The sequence below is a fragment of the Cnephaeus nilssonii genome (assembly GCF_951640355.1).
Source record: "Cnephaeus nilssonii genome assembly, chromosome: 1".
In the NCBI taxonomy this organism is placed as follows: Eukaryota; Metazoa; Chordata; class Mammalia; order Chiroptera; family Vespertilionidae; genus Cnephaeus; species Cnephaeus nilssonii.
In genome coordinates, this window is record NC_137072.1 from 69,818,553 (window position 1) to 69,835,735 (window position 17,183).

The 17,183-nt window shown below is 44.4% G+C and overlaps 1 protein-coding gene across 1 annotated transcript in view; it reads right to left on the reverse strand.

Annotated features, from left to right (window-relative positions):
- SEPTIN11 (septin 11) overlaps positions 1-16,956 on the reverse strand; it is an 82,480-nt gene extending 65,524 nt beyond the window's left edge. Inside the window, exon 1 of the mRNA XM_079769680.1 lies at positions 16,775-16,956. Coding sequence (XP_079625806.1) covers positions 16,775-16,801 — 27 coding nt within the window. The 5' untranslated portion in view covers positions 16,802-16,956. The remainder of the gene's footprint in view (positions 1-16,774) is intronic.
- Between the last annotated feature and the right edge of the window lie 227 nt (positions 16,957-17,183).

Genomic DNA, 17,183 nt, shown 5'->3' on the forward strand with positions numbered 1-17,183 from the left:
TGTCCCAAGTTTTTCCTGGAAAATACATTCTTCAATTGGCAGAAAAGAAGGGAGGAAAGAAAAGGGGCGGGGAAAGGTTAATGAGAAATTTAAGCCTCGGCTGACTCCCCAGGCCTCAGTTTCCTCATCTCAAAGGAAGGCCCTGGATCAGGTGACCTCGGAAGCCGCTCCTGGCTCAGCACTAACCATTTATTGGAGTTTGGGGTAACAGACCAGATTCTACCTCTATCCACTCGCATTTTACATCATCCTACTGCCAGCTCATAAATAATTCCACAGCCTGTCAGGAACAGCCATTAACTGTCACTGGATCTCAACCAAGAAGAAAAAACTCCACCCCTTCACTATATATAGCACATATTTTTGCAGACATTTCTGGGGGCAAACACACACTCAACAATCCCTCTGCTCTCTCTGCTTTGGGTCCTATATAGCCGTGTAACTCTCAACTCTGGTTCCACTTCTCCCAGCTTGATCTACAGCTCAAACCTGTTTGGAGAGATATCCTGTTAAGGAGACAACTTAAAAGTTTTGATGCTGCCCTCAAACAATAATCTATACACTCTCATCTCAGAGTTCAAGCAATTGTTTCACTTCTATTTTAAAAACAAAAAAGTCTTTAAACGTTCAAATGTTAAAACATTCTAAAAAGCATACCCCACCCTCCCCCCAAAAAACACACCCTTTAATGCTTTCTTTATTCAAATACAAGAAAAATAAATGAATTATTTCCAGTGGAAATCAGATTGCAAATTGGCAGTCTCGGCCCACAAACATGTTTATGTGGCCCACACAGTATTTTAAAAATATTTGATCTAGTTGCCAACATTTTCAGATGGAAAATATTACTTCAAACTCTAAATGTCCATCTTCTCCTAAAAAACTGAAAACTATGGCAACACTAAGGTCCTCATTTCTCCATCTAGAGTTAAGAGGTGGTCTGTGCTTGCCCGTTCACAGCAGGTTGAAGATCTGGGCCTTGTCCCTTTTGGTACTTTCCTCCCTCAAGTAAATGAGCCAGGTGATGCTCCCTCTGGTCACAGATGGTGTCTGCATTTCTCTCCCCTACTACCCTGACCACGGCATAAAGATTCGATCCAGAGCCGAACTGGGGCCTTCCAAAGCTGTGTGATAAACCAGTGGTCATGAATACCTTAACGGGATTACATCACGTAAGGCAAACCTCTATTTCTTACTGTTATGGCTATATCAAGGTAAGCGTTTTTCTAAATGTAACGAAGTGTAAGCATTAATTGAGATCTAGATGACATGCACTTTTAATTTTATTTTTCAAAATGTGGTATTGCTAAATTTAAATTTGATCGATTATAAAAGCTTTTCAAAATCTGTAAGCTTTTAATATATTAAACACACACACACACACACACACTGCTACACATACTAATCTTCTGCCCTCTTTGCTAAAAATAGTTGTTATATTTTCCTAATCAGGTCACAGTCATTTCAAAAGCCCTAATAGTTTCTTGTCTCTACCCTGCAATGAAAAGGACAGAGCAACTGATTTGACAAAACATCTTCCTAAATCTTATTCTTGGCCCTACATGGATTCAAATAGTAGCTCTTGTCAAGTGGAGATAAGAAGGCTCCTTTCACAGGAGTATGACTAGCAAAAATGGCCCAAGTCTTGAGTCATGGTAACATTAATATGTAGGGTGTTCACTAACCATTCACCATCTCCATGAATCATGGAAGAATAAAAGCAACCTGAAGTGAGCTGCAATGTAGATAAGATTAGACATCGCTCTTTCCTCTCTCCCAAGGCCGTGGTTGACAGAAGATGAAGGGAACACCAAGGGCAGACTCTATTAGAGACTTGACCATGGAAAAGAAATAGCATCCCAGGCTGTTCAGAATGTTGCTGACATTTTTAATAACTCTTCTTCTAAAGCATACTATCTTTTTCCACCAATAGGACAGCTGAGCCAGGGTCTGGGAGCATTTCTGATGATACAAGATCCTTTGATCATCACAAATTCATTCCCCTTCATACCTGAGATCCTAAGGACAGGGCTCCAAATTTAGACTATATATATATTCTGCACTCCATCACAAGGAAGAAAAATCATTATTATCTCCTAAATTCAACTGCAAAAGCACAGCAACAATTTTGCTTTATGTTACGAAGGAAAAATGCACTTTAAATATCATTGATGCAAGCATTATTTCCTTCAATGTATCCACATGACCAAAACGTGCTTGCTACAAGAGTTTCTTTTATAAACAGAAATAGTGAAAACAAACATGCATTTTCTATAATAATCTCTGCCAGTAATAGGCATAAATCCTTAGCCCAAAAGATACCATTTCATAAATGACTTCTTTATACTGGTTAATTACAAAACAATTCTCTCCAACAAGGATAACCTACAATACCGAAAGTAGACTTAGAAATCACATCTATACTGTAAAAGTGGTCAGAAAAATCTGCCGTTTTAAAAACTAGGTAGCAGTGACTTAGTGCTGCAAGTTTTAGCTCGGCCAATCAGTCAACCTGGGTATGACAGAAAGCATTGGGCCATGGCAATGTGCATCAAATCCAGTACCACTCTCTGGAAATAAGTGCTCCAAGGAGATTGGGCTCAAAATGATCCTCAGCTTGCTTTTCACCTTTTAAAATTCCTAAGACTCTATAGCACCGTTGGCATTCAATAAAGCTCAGTGATAAACACTGCATACAGATAATGTTTAAATGATCCATGAACCAAAAGTTCAATATAAGCACAAGGCCTGGCACAGTGACTGGTCCATCTCTGGGCTCAAGCCTGGCTCTTCATTATGAGGATGATGGTGATAAACTATTTCAAGCATACAGACTATCCCTCATCTCTTTACCCATTACCTGTTGTCAAACCATAACTTTTACCATACATATACTATAATTCAGGTCTTTTTTTTTTTTTTTAATTCACAAATACACTTGAAGATCCCTAAGTACCTCTTCCTTCTGCCAGCTCACCAGCTTAGCCCTTAAATAAAAATAGGACTGTGCCTGAGATTTACTTCAAAATAACTTGGGGGACAGACGTATGGAGGGGAGACAGGAAGTTGGAAAGGAAGAGAAATAGATGACATAACATTGGGTTGGGTGGAGATATAAAGAATAGCGTAGGGAATATAGTCAATAATATTGTAATAACTATGTATGGTATCAGATGGGTACTAGACTTATTGGGGTGATCACTTCATAAAGTATATAAATGTCTCATCACTATGTTTTACCTGGAACTAATATAATATTGTGTGTCAACTGTAATTGACATATCAAATTTAAAAAAAGATTGGGCTGGATGATATCATTATACCATTCTCTCTACTCGTATATGTTTGGAATTTTCCTTAATAAAACAGTTTTTCTAAAATAATAAGAGAGAGAGAGAGATCATATTATCAATACTTCTAGATTATACTCCTAAAGCTTCACTAAAGCCATTTAAATTTAAATTAAACGAGGTAAAAAATTAATTCCTTCATTACATCAGCCACATTTCAAGTATTCAATAGCCACATATGGCCAGTGGCTACCATACTGGACCATGCAGTGGTAACACATTCCTGTGACCACAGAAAGTTCCGTTGGACAGTGCTATTCTGCAGGCTAGGGTAGTATCTCCATCTGGTAAGCAGAGGATATAACCAACAGTCAAAAGACTTGGCCTTAAGCTCATCACTTTCTATCTAGGGTAAGTTTGAATCCAGATCCATCAAATAGGTGCTGAAGGGGTTGGGTCAAGAATCTAATCAAACTATCTCAGGGTTATTGTGAAGACCAACCTTTACCCACTGAAACCCAATCACTGGGAAAAGGTGTGAAACTGCACTTCAATGAGGACATCACTGCAATGTGTGCAGTGAGCTTAGTGGTGAAGCCAATGTGCAAATTAGCAGCAACGTTCCAAATGTACATTTAGAGGCAAAAAAAAAAAAAAAAAATCATGAGAAATGACTCCAGTTTTAGTTTCAAAAATGGAGAAGTCACACATTTTAGCTTCCAATTTGTTAAGTCTTCTCCTCCCACTTCTTTTATTTTGAAATAGAAAAGCACCTATCTACTTGTTTGTTTTTAACACAATTTTCTCATGGTTAGGATTAAAAAATTAAATCAAATTGCTGATGGGAGATTATCCAAGGATAGCTGGAATGAACTATTTGGGGCAAAAAAGTCAAGGCACAAAAATCCAAAAATCCTGGAAGGCTAACTACGAAGACTGTGGTCCAAGCTTTCATCTATATCCAATGAGAGTTTCTGTTTCCCAGACAGATTGAGTATACCTTTGAGTGTGTGTCTTCATGTGTACCTGAGAGAGAATGTAAAAGATCACAAAATAACCTTGACTTTCCAAAATGAGATTATTTTGTGTCCAAAATCATATTTGGGACTAAGAGAAACTGATTAAACAGGCAATGTTTTTCGTGTCCTTTCCACTCTGAAATCAGAGAAAAACAAACAAAAAAACTCCACAAAGAAACGTAATAACCATTTACATCAAGTGTAAAAGAAGTAAATAAGTCAAGTGAGTTAACTCTCCCAGAGATATCTGTATCTCAATTCAGGAGAACAGTATTAATCAACCTTTTTCCCCCTTCTACCTGTGCAGGGTAGAGGCCTGTGTTAGAAAAATTGCTATTAGGAGCAGGGATTAAGTAATTTATCTAAAAAGAGCATTTAAAGACTGGGATTTTAAAAATAATAGTTATAGCCTAAACATTTATTTCACCTTAAAAACATATAAACACACATTCATTCACCAATTTTTAGACAAAGGCCAACATTATTTTCATCCTAATGAACTGGAGGGATTCCAATTAGAGATGTCCTTCTAGTACAATCATAGGCATTATCCATGATTTCCAGTTAGTTTCTTTCAAGTGGACCCAGAATTTAAAATCATTTCAATGCAAACTAAAGGCAGACTCTTTCGATTTTTACTCTTCTCATCCAACTTTTAATAACTATTTTAACCATATAACCTTCACAGCAGTTTTTTTGTAGCAAAAATTCTCAACTTTACTAAAATCTTCCCAAAGCATCTATTTAGAAGCAACTCTATTTTCCCACTCAATGGTTCATGGATTATTAAGTTATGCCACTATGACGATTACTATAGCTGGCATGAGCAGGTTTGGAAACAAACCACTGACCCAGTAAGCATGGGGTTCTTGCTTACTGATCCAGTTAGCATGTGGGGACAGGAATGCATGTGTGTCCTAACAGAAAATAGTAGTCTGCAAGTCAAAGGCATCTGGAATGCTGTGGGCAGTCAGTATGCTCTGAGGAAGGAATGGCGTGCACTATTAATCTGGCAGCGATTTTGAAAACATTCCCTCCGATTCTGATACAACTTTTCAATTCCCTTTGGTGTGCCCTTTTTATCCCTGCCTTAAACCAAAGTAATAACTTGCTAATGGTAGCCTAGAAGGAAAGAAAGTTGGGGTTCTCTTTATAGCACTCCTCAAATTACATTACAAAAAGGGACGAGAAATAAAATGGGCCTTACTCTTCCTGAATTCTGAACCACGTTCCTGATGTTTACCTAGTTCTACCTTAAGAGACAGGGGAGGGCTGGCTGATGGTTTGAAGACCCTCCCAATCATGAGGTTGAACATCATCTGAGCCTGACTTTTCTTCTCAATCCCATCGTAGGCTTCTCAGCAGGAGCGACGTCTTACGTGTTTCCAATAACAGGGGGTGCCGGGCTAGAAACACTGAAGGTCCTAAAGTATCTGCTTGGTCGATGATGCACCCTCATGAACGAGGCTGCCAGTTGCTGAGACTCAGGTGGGAAGGACAAACACAACGTGCTAACTCACTGCTGACCCAAAATGTATCCAAGATTTTGAACCTCAGTGAGAGGGAGATCCATATACCCCCCAAAACAGATTTTGGTTCTGGCTTGATTTGGTGGGAGAATGAGAAGGAATGTGGTTTAGACATCTTCACTCAAGCATGGTGCTGGCTGGGGCTCAATGTTTGCTGACTAAATGAATGGGAAATAGGAAAACCCATCGAGGAATAAAATACAAGTTCTTCAAGAAAGAAGATTTAGTAATATTAAGCAGTATCCCTAACTCCACAATACGCCTGTGTAAATCTCTATTACATAAAGTCCCTAAGAGTCCTCTTCACCTCAGCTTTGACTAGGTGATGAAATCCAATTGAGACTCAGATTTTCTTCCGCACAGCTTAAAAGCCAGCTTTGGAATAGCAGCCAGTGGCAGCAAATTAATTATTAGGCATTTCAATGGCTGAAACCATACCTTAATTTAATTTTCAGCCTTAAGGTCATAAAATACCTTGGAATTCTGTTTTCTGAATGGGGCAAATTGGATTAGCAACAACTACCAGATTTCTTTAGAGGGCTCAGAAATAAATTTGTTCAACTGTGGAACATCCAACATTCCCCAGGGTAGAAGTGATTAAGAGGTTGACTAAGGACTGAAATGGCTTTGCAAGCAAAGAGGTATATAATAGATAAATAATTAAGGTGTTCCATCAGGCAGAGATATAATCTTAGATTACCCACCCACACCAAAAAACTCAAACCAAATCTCAAAGAGTGGAGCAAAGGTGACAGATTTGGGGAGATCTGAAAAATAAATCAGCTTGGTTCATACAATTTCTGAAATTGCTATTAGAAATCTCCTCTGGGCTAGGCACACACAAAGTGAAGAGATGACAAACAATTTGCCTACAAACTCTCAAGCAGATACTTAAGTTAATCTGGGCCCTTAAAATTGCTCAATATTAGTTAATGAATGTTGTTTCAAGAATCATGACCTCATTTTTTTCCTAATCTATGCAGACAGTGTAAGCCCAAACTTTCTCTGACTTTTTTTTCAAAGCAGTTTTAAGCTTTGGCACAAGTTCATAGCTCATGTATCAAAAACATATTTCCCCCCATATACTCTGTATCTAGTTTCTCAAATAGATAAAAAGTAATTGATTTGAAATGGGTAAGTCACAGAACAAACTAGGCACTAGGCACTCAGAAACAAACACTTTCATCGAGGGTGAAGAGTTCCATTGCATGGAACTAAAAATGAACATTACAGGAAAGGTTAGGTGATATATCCAGCCTTTTCCTTTTCTGAGTCTAGTTTTTACAACAGTTTGAAGTCTGCCCTCCAATAAATTGTAAAAATATGATAAAGGATTAGTTCATTCTGAGCATATTTTTAATAATGTCCAGAGTAACATGGTATGCTACAAAAGTAACATTCATGCTCCCTCATTTACATAAGGTAAACGAGACCCAAACCAGGACACAAGGCGTTTTCACCTAGGTTTCCCCCAAATGCAGGGGCCTGAGGCAAGGACATACATGCATGTAGCTATTTTGAGACATGATCCAGAGAAACAGGAGTGGGGACTGGGAACAGGGTAACAGGAAAGGACAGCCAGCCATCCTAGGGGTATACATACTAGTATGGATGTATAATCACCCCTGCTGGCTGGGGACCAGGTGGGACCCCCAGATTGTGCCACAGAACTGTCGGACTTCGTGACAAGAGAGAGGAGTATTTATTCACCAGCTTCCATCCCCATCAGCCTACGGTTGGCCCATGGGATGGTAATTCCCTTAGACATTCAGATATGTACATAGGTCAGAGGAGCTAAGCAGAACCCTCCTTTCTACAGCAGAGAAGCCTGGGGCACATGCTGTTGATGCGTAAATACCTGCCTGAAATTCCCACAGCAACAGCTGGAATAAGAAAGTAGGCTGAGAGGATGTGGGCTGCACAGTCTCATCCAGCACAAGTCTCATCCAATCGATTCACAGGATCACTTTTCAATCGATCCACAGGATCACTTTTCACCCATCCAGTCAAGTGTTCATTACTGAGGGGGCACAACACGGTCCCTTCCCGGAAGTCCTTTTCCATCCTTCAGTCTGGCAACACAGGCTGAGAACATATGAATGTGCTCAAGGCTAGCAGGATATATTGCTTAACATGCACAACTATATTTGGTAATTCCTCCTTACTTAAAAAAAGTAACTTAAAGAAAGTGGGAGGAGCTCCAGAATACTGTATGAGTGACACATACGTGTTGGAGGCCTCGAGAGAAAGAGCATGTTTGAGCTGAGCCTCAAAGGTCAGCTGTGACTGAAAAAAGGCAAAGACTGCACATTTCAGGTGCGGGAGAGAAGGGGCAAATGCTCCTGCTGTGAGCCCGGTCTTCAGTTAAAAGCCCTCATTGCCCTGGCTGCTGTGGTTCAGTTGGCTGAGCCTTGTTCCATGCACCCAAAGGTCACTGGTTCGGTTCCCTTTCCCAGTCAGGGCACATGCCCTTTCGGGCTTTGCTCACAAGTACGAGTCGTGCAGGAGGCAGCCGATTGATGTTTCTCTCTCTCTCCTTCTCCCTTCCCCTCTCTCTGAAATCAATATGAACATGTTTTTTAAAAGCCCTTATTATTTCAGTATTTGTATGCCTTTCACGGAGGGCGAATATTTCCTGCATCATGGTAAGCATGTTGTATACTAACATTTAATCCCATGAGTCTTTGAGGGAGGTACTCTTATACTCTTACTAGAGGCCCAGTGCATGATTCAATCATGCACGTGTAGGCTGTCTGTCCGCTGGTCGGGCCCGGTGTGGCCGGCAGCTCCGAAGTCCCTGGGCCCCTAGGGCGAGGCGGGGCGGGGGCATGGTCCTCCTGCGGCCGGAGCCCAGGCCGGGGTCTTGCCTTCGCCTCCCACCCAGGAATGCTGGGGCCGCCGCCGCCTCCTCTGCGGACACCGGGACACCGGGACACCCCCGCTCGCTCCTGCGGCCCAACTGCCGCCAGACTCCTCCCCTGGGAGCCGTGCCGCCCACCCACCCGCACCGCCTCCAAACCTCCAAAACGCCGGCTCGCTGCCCCAGAGGCCCGTCTGTGCTGCAGCACAGCCATGGCGCAGACGCTGAGCTCGCATCGCCGCTGGCAACGCGAGCTCAGCGTCCTGCCGGCCCAATCACCACCCCAGCCACCCCGAGTCCCGCCCCCTGTGTCTCCCGCTGGCCCAATCGTGGGCGTAGCGGAGTGATGGTAATTTGCATATTACCATTTTATTAGGTATGATGCTTGTTTCACAGATGGGGAATGTGAGGTACACAAGGTAAGACACTTGCCTAAAGCCCCAAAAGTGGGTCAACGGCAGAGATGATTCCCCAGAACCCCAGCAGTTGGTTCCAAAGCCCACATTCTTAACCAAAACGCTATCTACTACAGCCGCTCAGTAGAGAGAAAACAAAGCAAGCAAAGCAGGGTGCCAGCTGATGCGTCCGCATTGAGGAACAGACGGCTGAGAAAGGACTGGTTCAGAAGCATCCCCAGGGAAATAATTCTGTTCTGTCACGCAGCTACAAGTCCTAATGGCCTCAAAACCATTTCCAGGAGCACAGTCCCAGAGCTGGGGCCACAGCGAGCAGCACAGAAGGTCTTTCTGAAGGTCACCACCATCACTGACCTGGGGATGATACTACTGGACACTCGCTGTTATTGAACAACAGGGATAATCATACTCTTTGCCTTCAATTCATTTAGGCTCCTAAGACTCACACTTTCTCTCTCCCATCACTGGACCCCGCCTCCTTCTCTTTGTGCAGTTCCTTAATCTTCACTTCCTTTATTGTTTAAAGGCTCCATTTGCCACTTTGGCCATGAAAGGAACTAACTTCCCTGATCCTTTGCCATCTCCCCTCTACTGTACTGAATCCTGGAGAATTACTACTATGCAGATTTTCAGTGTCTTCCATCAACCAATTCCAAGAATCTGAGATATCCTAGGTTGAAGGACAGGGGTGGATGGAATATAAAACATGTAAAGAGCTGTGTAGTAACTATGCATATGTCTGGGAGAATGCTGCATGATGTGGGCTCTTCCCACAGCCCAGCCTCACTTCTGTCCACTCTCCGGACACTGATGTCACAGCAACGCCGGGTTTCCTTAAGAGGCTCTGCCTCACTTCCAGGGCTGTGTGCATGCTGTTCCCTTGGCTTGGAACACCTTTCCACCTCGTTTTCCTTGCTAAGTTCTATTGCTTACTCATCCTCCAGAGAAATTTGATGACAGCATCTCAAATACTTAACATCATAACCTCAGCACCTGCACAGAGAACGTACACATGAAATATCTGATAAAGCAGATGGATTAGGAAGCCAAGAATAATTATTGATGCGTTTGGCTACTGAAGGCTGTTTTCTTCTGCAATTTCCAACCTACCTATATCATTGTGATTATACTTCTCTAAGAAGAAAATTTAATAAGAAAATCAATAAATTCTTCCTTAAGGAATGTTACTTAATCACCAAAAACAAGCAGATACATTTTATGTTATATATTTTTACCACAGTTTTTCAAATGCAAAACAAATAAAACTGCAGGAACAAAGCTTCCATTCGGGTACCAGAGACTGTTCTTTTTGGAGCAGGAAGTCTCCACCTCAGCCTGTCCCCTCCATCAACACAGCACACTCTGTTCCACGGGTCAGAGTTCAGTAGGTGGAGAGAATGCATCCTTTGACTTGAGCAAGGCCCTCACACTCGTTGGCACAGATCCTGAATAAAGGTGGCTCTAATGCCTTGGTTCTGGTCCTGTCAGGGAACAGACTCCCGATTTCCACCACAGGCCGGGTCTGGGATGATGCACATTTGACTTTAGGTCACCCAGCAAATTCTTTTCAGAAGTCGGTCAGTATCACTTTAGCCCAAGTATTGTTTTATGTACAACTGCGGCTGCACTGATGGGCTGCCAGCAGGCCTGAATGGGTCAGGAGAGGTATTGTTTAGCTGGGAGGGAGTTTTCTGTCAATCTTGATTTCTATAAAGGGCGGGGGTATCAATTATATTGTAAAGTAGGACTCCTTGGGGAAAAGAATAGAAGCTGTATATCTGGGTCTTTGTTTAAAAAATGATTTAGTTTCACTTGCCCCAGCGGACACAGGTCTGACTAAGGCTACAAGAAACAGTTCTCAATAAACAATAAAAACCCAAGAGCATCCCATACGCCACACTCCACACCCCTGCCTCAGTCCTAACCACGTTTAAGGTCCTATAAAGAGAAACACAGGCACAGAAAACAAATTGCAGCCTGCTCCACAGGGAGTGTACACCCGGAGATCATTATCAGCAGTGGCATCACCAGTGGGTATAAGCACTGGGTCTTTGGCCATCAATCAAAGTAGGCCATCCAAATCATTCATTCCTTTGTCTGGACACAGGCACAGGGTGGCCTCTTGGAAAGCACTAAGCATCTGTTTCCTTCGTTATATGAGTGTCCAAATAGTCAGACACGATCCACACAGGCATACAGTAGCAGTTTATTTGAAATGGGTTGTGCTTGCTGGTGCAAGCCTCAAAAGGTAATAAAAATACACTAACAATCTAAGAGCTTTTATATCAGGCTGGTGGGATATGTGTAATTTTATCTTAATCAATTCCTAGGGTCTATTTTTCATTGTGATGTAGACATATCATTGTTTTAAAAAATATATTTTTATTGATTTCAGAGAGGACAGGAGAGGGAGAGACAGAAACATCAATGATGAGAGAGGATCATTGATCGGCTGCCTCCTGCACGCCCCCCATTGGGGATAAAACCCACAGTTCATATATATTTTTAAAAAAGATATTTTAGCCCAGCCAGCATGGCTCAGTGTAGACCTATGAACCAGGGAGTCAAGATTTGATTCCTGATCAGGGCACATCCCAGTGTGGGGTGTGCAGGAGGCAGCTGGTCAATGATTCTCTCTCATCATTGATGTTCCTATCTTCCTCTCCCTCTCCCTTCCTTTCTGAAATCAATAAAAATATATTTTTTTAAAAAATAAAATTTAAAAGACAAAAAAAAAATTTACAACTGTCAAAAGATTTTAAAAGGAGAGATCACGCCAAAACCGGTTTGGCTCAGTGGATAGAGCGTCGGCCTGCGGACTGAGAGGTCCCAGGTTCAATTCCGGTCAAGGGCATGTACCTTGGTTGCAGGCACATCCCCAGTGGGGGGTGTGCAGGAGGCAGCTGATCGATGTTTCTCTCTCATCGATGTTTCTAACTTTCTATCCCTCTCCCTTCCTCTCTGTAAAAAATCAATAAAATATATATTAAAAAAAATAATAATAAAAATAAAAGGAGAGATCACTGCACCTCAAACACTTCTTGGATTCCTTAATAATTGCTTAGAAAGCCTCACTGTATATAATTTATATCACTGATTAAAGAGTTTTAATTTTTAAAAACCTCCCCCTGCATGCCAGCCCCTTCCTTTATCATTTGGATGGCCATTCCCTGGACTTTTTTCAGCTCCATTAATCTTTCTCCACGTGGGCCACATCCTCAAGTCTAGAAATGGCACTTTTACAACAAGGGAAAATGACATTTCATTGTCAGCCCCCATATTCCCCCTGCTGAAGACAGACGGCATCTTCAGGAACTGTATGTAATGACCCTCAGACCTATGAGATCCTTTACCTACATCACCGTCCACTCAAACAGTTCCCTTCTCCCTAAATGGCTTACATAGGCCACTACAGTCTGTCACTTTAATGCACAGGACACTAAATCTCTCAGAAAATAATAGCTCCGGGGAAGAAGGGAATTTCTCTTGTCCACTGATAAATAGTGTTAAATGAGCGAATGAATGAACTCGGTTTTCCATTTCTTCTTGCTCAACAGAAAAAGAAACAGGTTTCTTGAAGGGGAATGTCCACCACTGGAAAAGTTTAAACACACACCTTCTGCTAGGAATAAATATTTCCGCACTGGGAGGAAGCTGAGCCAAATGAGCGCTAAAGTTCCCATCAACTCCTAGCCTCTGTAATGGGACGAGCTCCACACCTTAGAGAGTGGACCAGCTACATAAAGCCCGATTCCCAGGTAGAGTAAATTACCATGCTCTGTTTAAAATAAAAATAAAAGCTGCCCTGGGGCTTGGATGCAAAAATACTAACTCATCCAAAATGTGGACACATTCCTGGGAGAGAAATGCTCTTGCTAATCATCAGTTACACTCTGGAAACCACAGATGTGCTTCAGGGTCTTCTCACAGCCAAGCCCAAAACCAGCCGTGGGAAATGGAGAAACTAAGGGATAAGATTAGGACGCAAATAAAGAGTGTCACACTGAACTGGGGCTTTCGTTTTCTAGCCAACAACAAATCCACTTAAGAAACAACTGAATTCAGCCTTGAGGTTTAAGTGGTTACAACTAGATATAAAGTAACCCCCCCCCCCCCAATCTGGTGGGGTATGCCTGAAACCACAAACAGTACACACATACCTGTGATAAAGTTTAATTTATAAATTAGTAAGAAAGTAACAACAATAACTAATAATAATAAAGTAGAACAATTATAATAGTACACTGTAATAAAAGTTATGTAAGTTGATCTCTCAGCATGAATTTCTTTTTCCTTCTTCACAATTTCATGGGGGGGAAAGGTTTGTTCTTACAGTAGATCTCAGCAACCTCAGCATAAGATTGTTTTTCTTTTCCATACTGAAAACTCTCATCCTTTCACTTAAAGCAGGGGTGGGGAATGTCCAGCCCACCGGCCTAATAAGGCCTGAGAAATCATTTGGTCTGGCCCTGGCAAGGCATTAGGGGTGAGTTAATTAAATGTTTGACCAAATATAGCAGGCTAATTTTTAGTTGACAATTTTGTATGGCCTGTGAATGATTTTATAAAAATTTAAATGACCCTTGGCAATAAAAAGGTTCCCAACCCTGACTTGGAATCACTTCTCTGACTTTACGGCCTCTCTTTGCATATCTGAATGCTCTGGGGCCATTATTAGGTGAAATAAGGGTTCCTTGAACAGAACCACTGTGGTACAACAGCCTGATAACTCAGATTGCTACTAAGTGACTAAGGGGAGGGAGCATACGGCATACAGTGTGGATAAACTGGACAAAGGAGGACAAAGAGATGATTCACATCCCTGGGCGGGACTGAGCAAATGGCCCATCATCATGCTATTCAGAACGGCGGGCCAATTTGAAACTTATGAATTGCTTATTTCTGGAATTTTCCACTTAATATTTTTGGAACAAGGTTGAAACGTCTAAAAATTAAACTGTGGATAAGGGGGGGTGGGGGGACTACTGTAATCACTTCATAAGAGAAATTATTACATTTGTCATATAAGGATTTTTGCCCAGTAAAAGGTCCTATTTACCAGAGATATCACACTAAAATGTTCAAATTCAAGAATGTCTAAAATTGAGGGCAAATTATTCTGAATGAATTTTCCTTCAATCTGGACAAGGGAGGCAGTTTTCAGGGAACGGAGCTATGCTCTTGTTTTTCTAACAACTTTTTGTAAAGATCAAATTCTAAAGAAATAACTGGAGAAACTCCATTCACACACAGATCCACTTCCCGGGTGACTATGTTCTCTCCACACTCTTCTTTTGTTCTCATCATCATAGAATAGATAAGGGACCAGAAGGGGTAGAGAATTCTCACAAGGATGCAATGCAGATCTCTTGGAGTTGTGTTTGGAGAATCTACAAGTACTCGGGCTGTTTAGAAGACAAAAGGCAGACACTACACTTAAGACATTTACAGAGTGAACAACAACGTGAAGCAGTTCAGCGATTCCTTGGAAATATATGAAAAGACTTCAACTTTGTAGTCAATTCCTGATCACCCATACCACAGCTTAGGCAAAGAAAGCAGTCTTGTTTTTAAACTGTACATAATGTAATCTTAATTCCAGGGACAAAGGGGAATGTGCAGAGAAAGCGGTTACCGCCCCCGTGCACACACTTTTTAAAAATCTCTATTATTTGCATGAGCGAGGTCTTCCACAAGAATTCTGTGGGATTAAGCTCACATCTGGTTGACAGACCTGGTGTTGGATATGATTACGGCCACACAACTAAATCTTAAATCCACATACTGTTCCTATTGAACTGGCATATATGAACTAACTAATTTATAGACAATGTGCAGCAAATTATTTCTTCCACCTCCCCAGGCCTCAAGAATGCACCAGCCATAGGTATTCAGAAAAAAGACACCCTCCCCCCCCACACACACACCCATAACACTGCATTCCCAGATGCTCTCCAATTATCTAGAGTAGGTACTGTTGTTTTAGTTATTGGGATCTGTGCCTTGGAAATATGTAGCGTAGGGAAGTAATTTCACCGAACAAACTTGACCTCTCTAAACCCGTTTTCTCACCAGAAAGAAAGGAAAGAAAAAAAAAAAAAGATTATCGCAGAGACTACAAATCCCCTCAATAACAGCAATCTCTGACCACTAATTATCAAGAGTACAATTTGCGTGCAAGAAATCTGGATTCTGAAGAGTGTGTCATTAACTATTAAGAGTTTTAAATGCCTGAAAGACCCACAGGTACACTTCAATATGACCACTGAACGTTTTCTGGCCACGGAAAATGTCTGAAAACATCTCGGCAGCGGAATCACCAAACTGAGTTGGAACACGCAGAGGAATCCCCCGAATTTCCCGGGGTGGAGTGGGGTGGGGGATGGGGGTGCGGGCGTGAGGGCGGGGGAGTGTGTGTATCTGAGCAGGAGTTAGGACAACGAGCCCGGTGTCTGGGGGCGCAGCCTGCATTTCTGGAGTTTCGGAGTTTCCAGTGCCTCCTAAGGACTTTTGTCTATGTCTACGAAATTTCTCAAGCGACCACCTGCAGCCACACCATAACGGGTAGGAGAAGAGAAGGAAATGGAAAGAGAGGGGGTAGAGCAGGACCAACCTCGCGGGAAGTGCCCCCAAAGTCGGTGGGGCGAAAGTGGACTTGGAACACCGACAAAGAAATGGGGAGGGAGAGAGAGAGAAGGAGGACTCCGCCTTGGCCACCCCACTCGGCTCCTTTCACTCAAAAGGAAAGGCCGCCGCCGCCCCTTCTGCCTTCCACCGGGATGCGGAGCACCGGCGGAACCCGCACCCTCCAAGTCCAGCCGGGCCGGGAGGCGCGCACCCCAGGAGGCGCGGCCCCTGCCCCGCCCGCAAACCCGGGGCTGGAGCATCCTCCTCCTCCTCCGCCCTCCCTCGCTCGCCCCGCGCCGAGGGGCAGCCGACTCCCCAGGCACCCGCGCCCGCCCGCCCTTCCTCTTCCTCGGGTCCCCGCCTCCCAGACTCGCCGCCCCCAGCCTTCCATCCGCAGAGCATTCTAATGCCTCCACCCACCCGGCCAGGGAGCCCTTTGAAAACTTTGTGTGTCAATGTAGGGCTTTTGTGCACACCCTGGGCAGGGCCAGGTCACCCGGGTGTGTGCCTGGGGGTGTCCGGCATCTCACAAAGCACTGGGGAATCCCACCCCTTTATTTCTGACCCGCTGCTACTGCCGAGGGACACACAGGGCTGGGGCTGCCAGTCCCCATGCCCCGGGCGCCTCTCCACGCGGGGGAAACGGGAGGAAACCCCCGCACCCAGCGCCTTTCTCCGCTGTCACGAGGGAAAAGGTGAGCGCGGAGAGGCAGGCAGCCGAGGAGCACCGTGGCTCCAAGGATCTTTTCCTCAAGGGAACATAGGAGAGAGGTCCCTTTCCTCCCACATCCTGGGGATCGGGGCGCACCGAGGCGAGACACTGTGGCATCACGCCACAGCCAAGCCTGGGGGTTCCTCGCCCTCGCCTCAGCCCCAGACGCGCGCCCAAATTCATGCACACACTCCCGGCCCCCGCCGCCGCCGCCCGCGCCCCCGCCCGGGCCCCCCTCTGCACGCCGGCACCCGCCCCAAAGCAGGGACCACCCCGCGCCGGAGGAGTAGCGGGCCGGGGAAACGAGGCCCCTGCACTCACCGACGGTCTCCCCACGGCCACGGCCATCGCGGCTGCGCCCCGGCTCCGGCTGCGCCCCGGCTGCTCCCCGCCAACACTGGCGGCTGCTCGGCTCCGGCTCCGGCTCCCGCTCGCCTCCCCCGCGCCTCCCTCGCGGCTGCGCTCTGCTCGCGCCCGGCTCCCGCGCGCGGCCAGCGGCGTCTGCTCCCGGCACGCCGCCGCCCCTCCGGCTTTATTAGAGCAACATGGCCACTCGCCTGGAAGGCACCATTTGCTTCCCCAGAAAGGGGGGGGAAGCCTTCGCGCGGGGGGCTGAGGCGACGCGAAGGAGGGTGGTGGGCGGGCCCCCAGGCTCAGACCGCGAGGCCTGCCCTCCGGGGATGTCACCGGGGCCCTCGGAGCGACCCTCGTCTGGGCCACCAAGACCCCC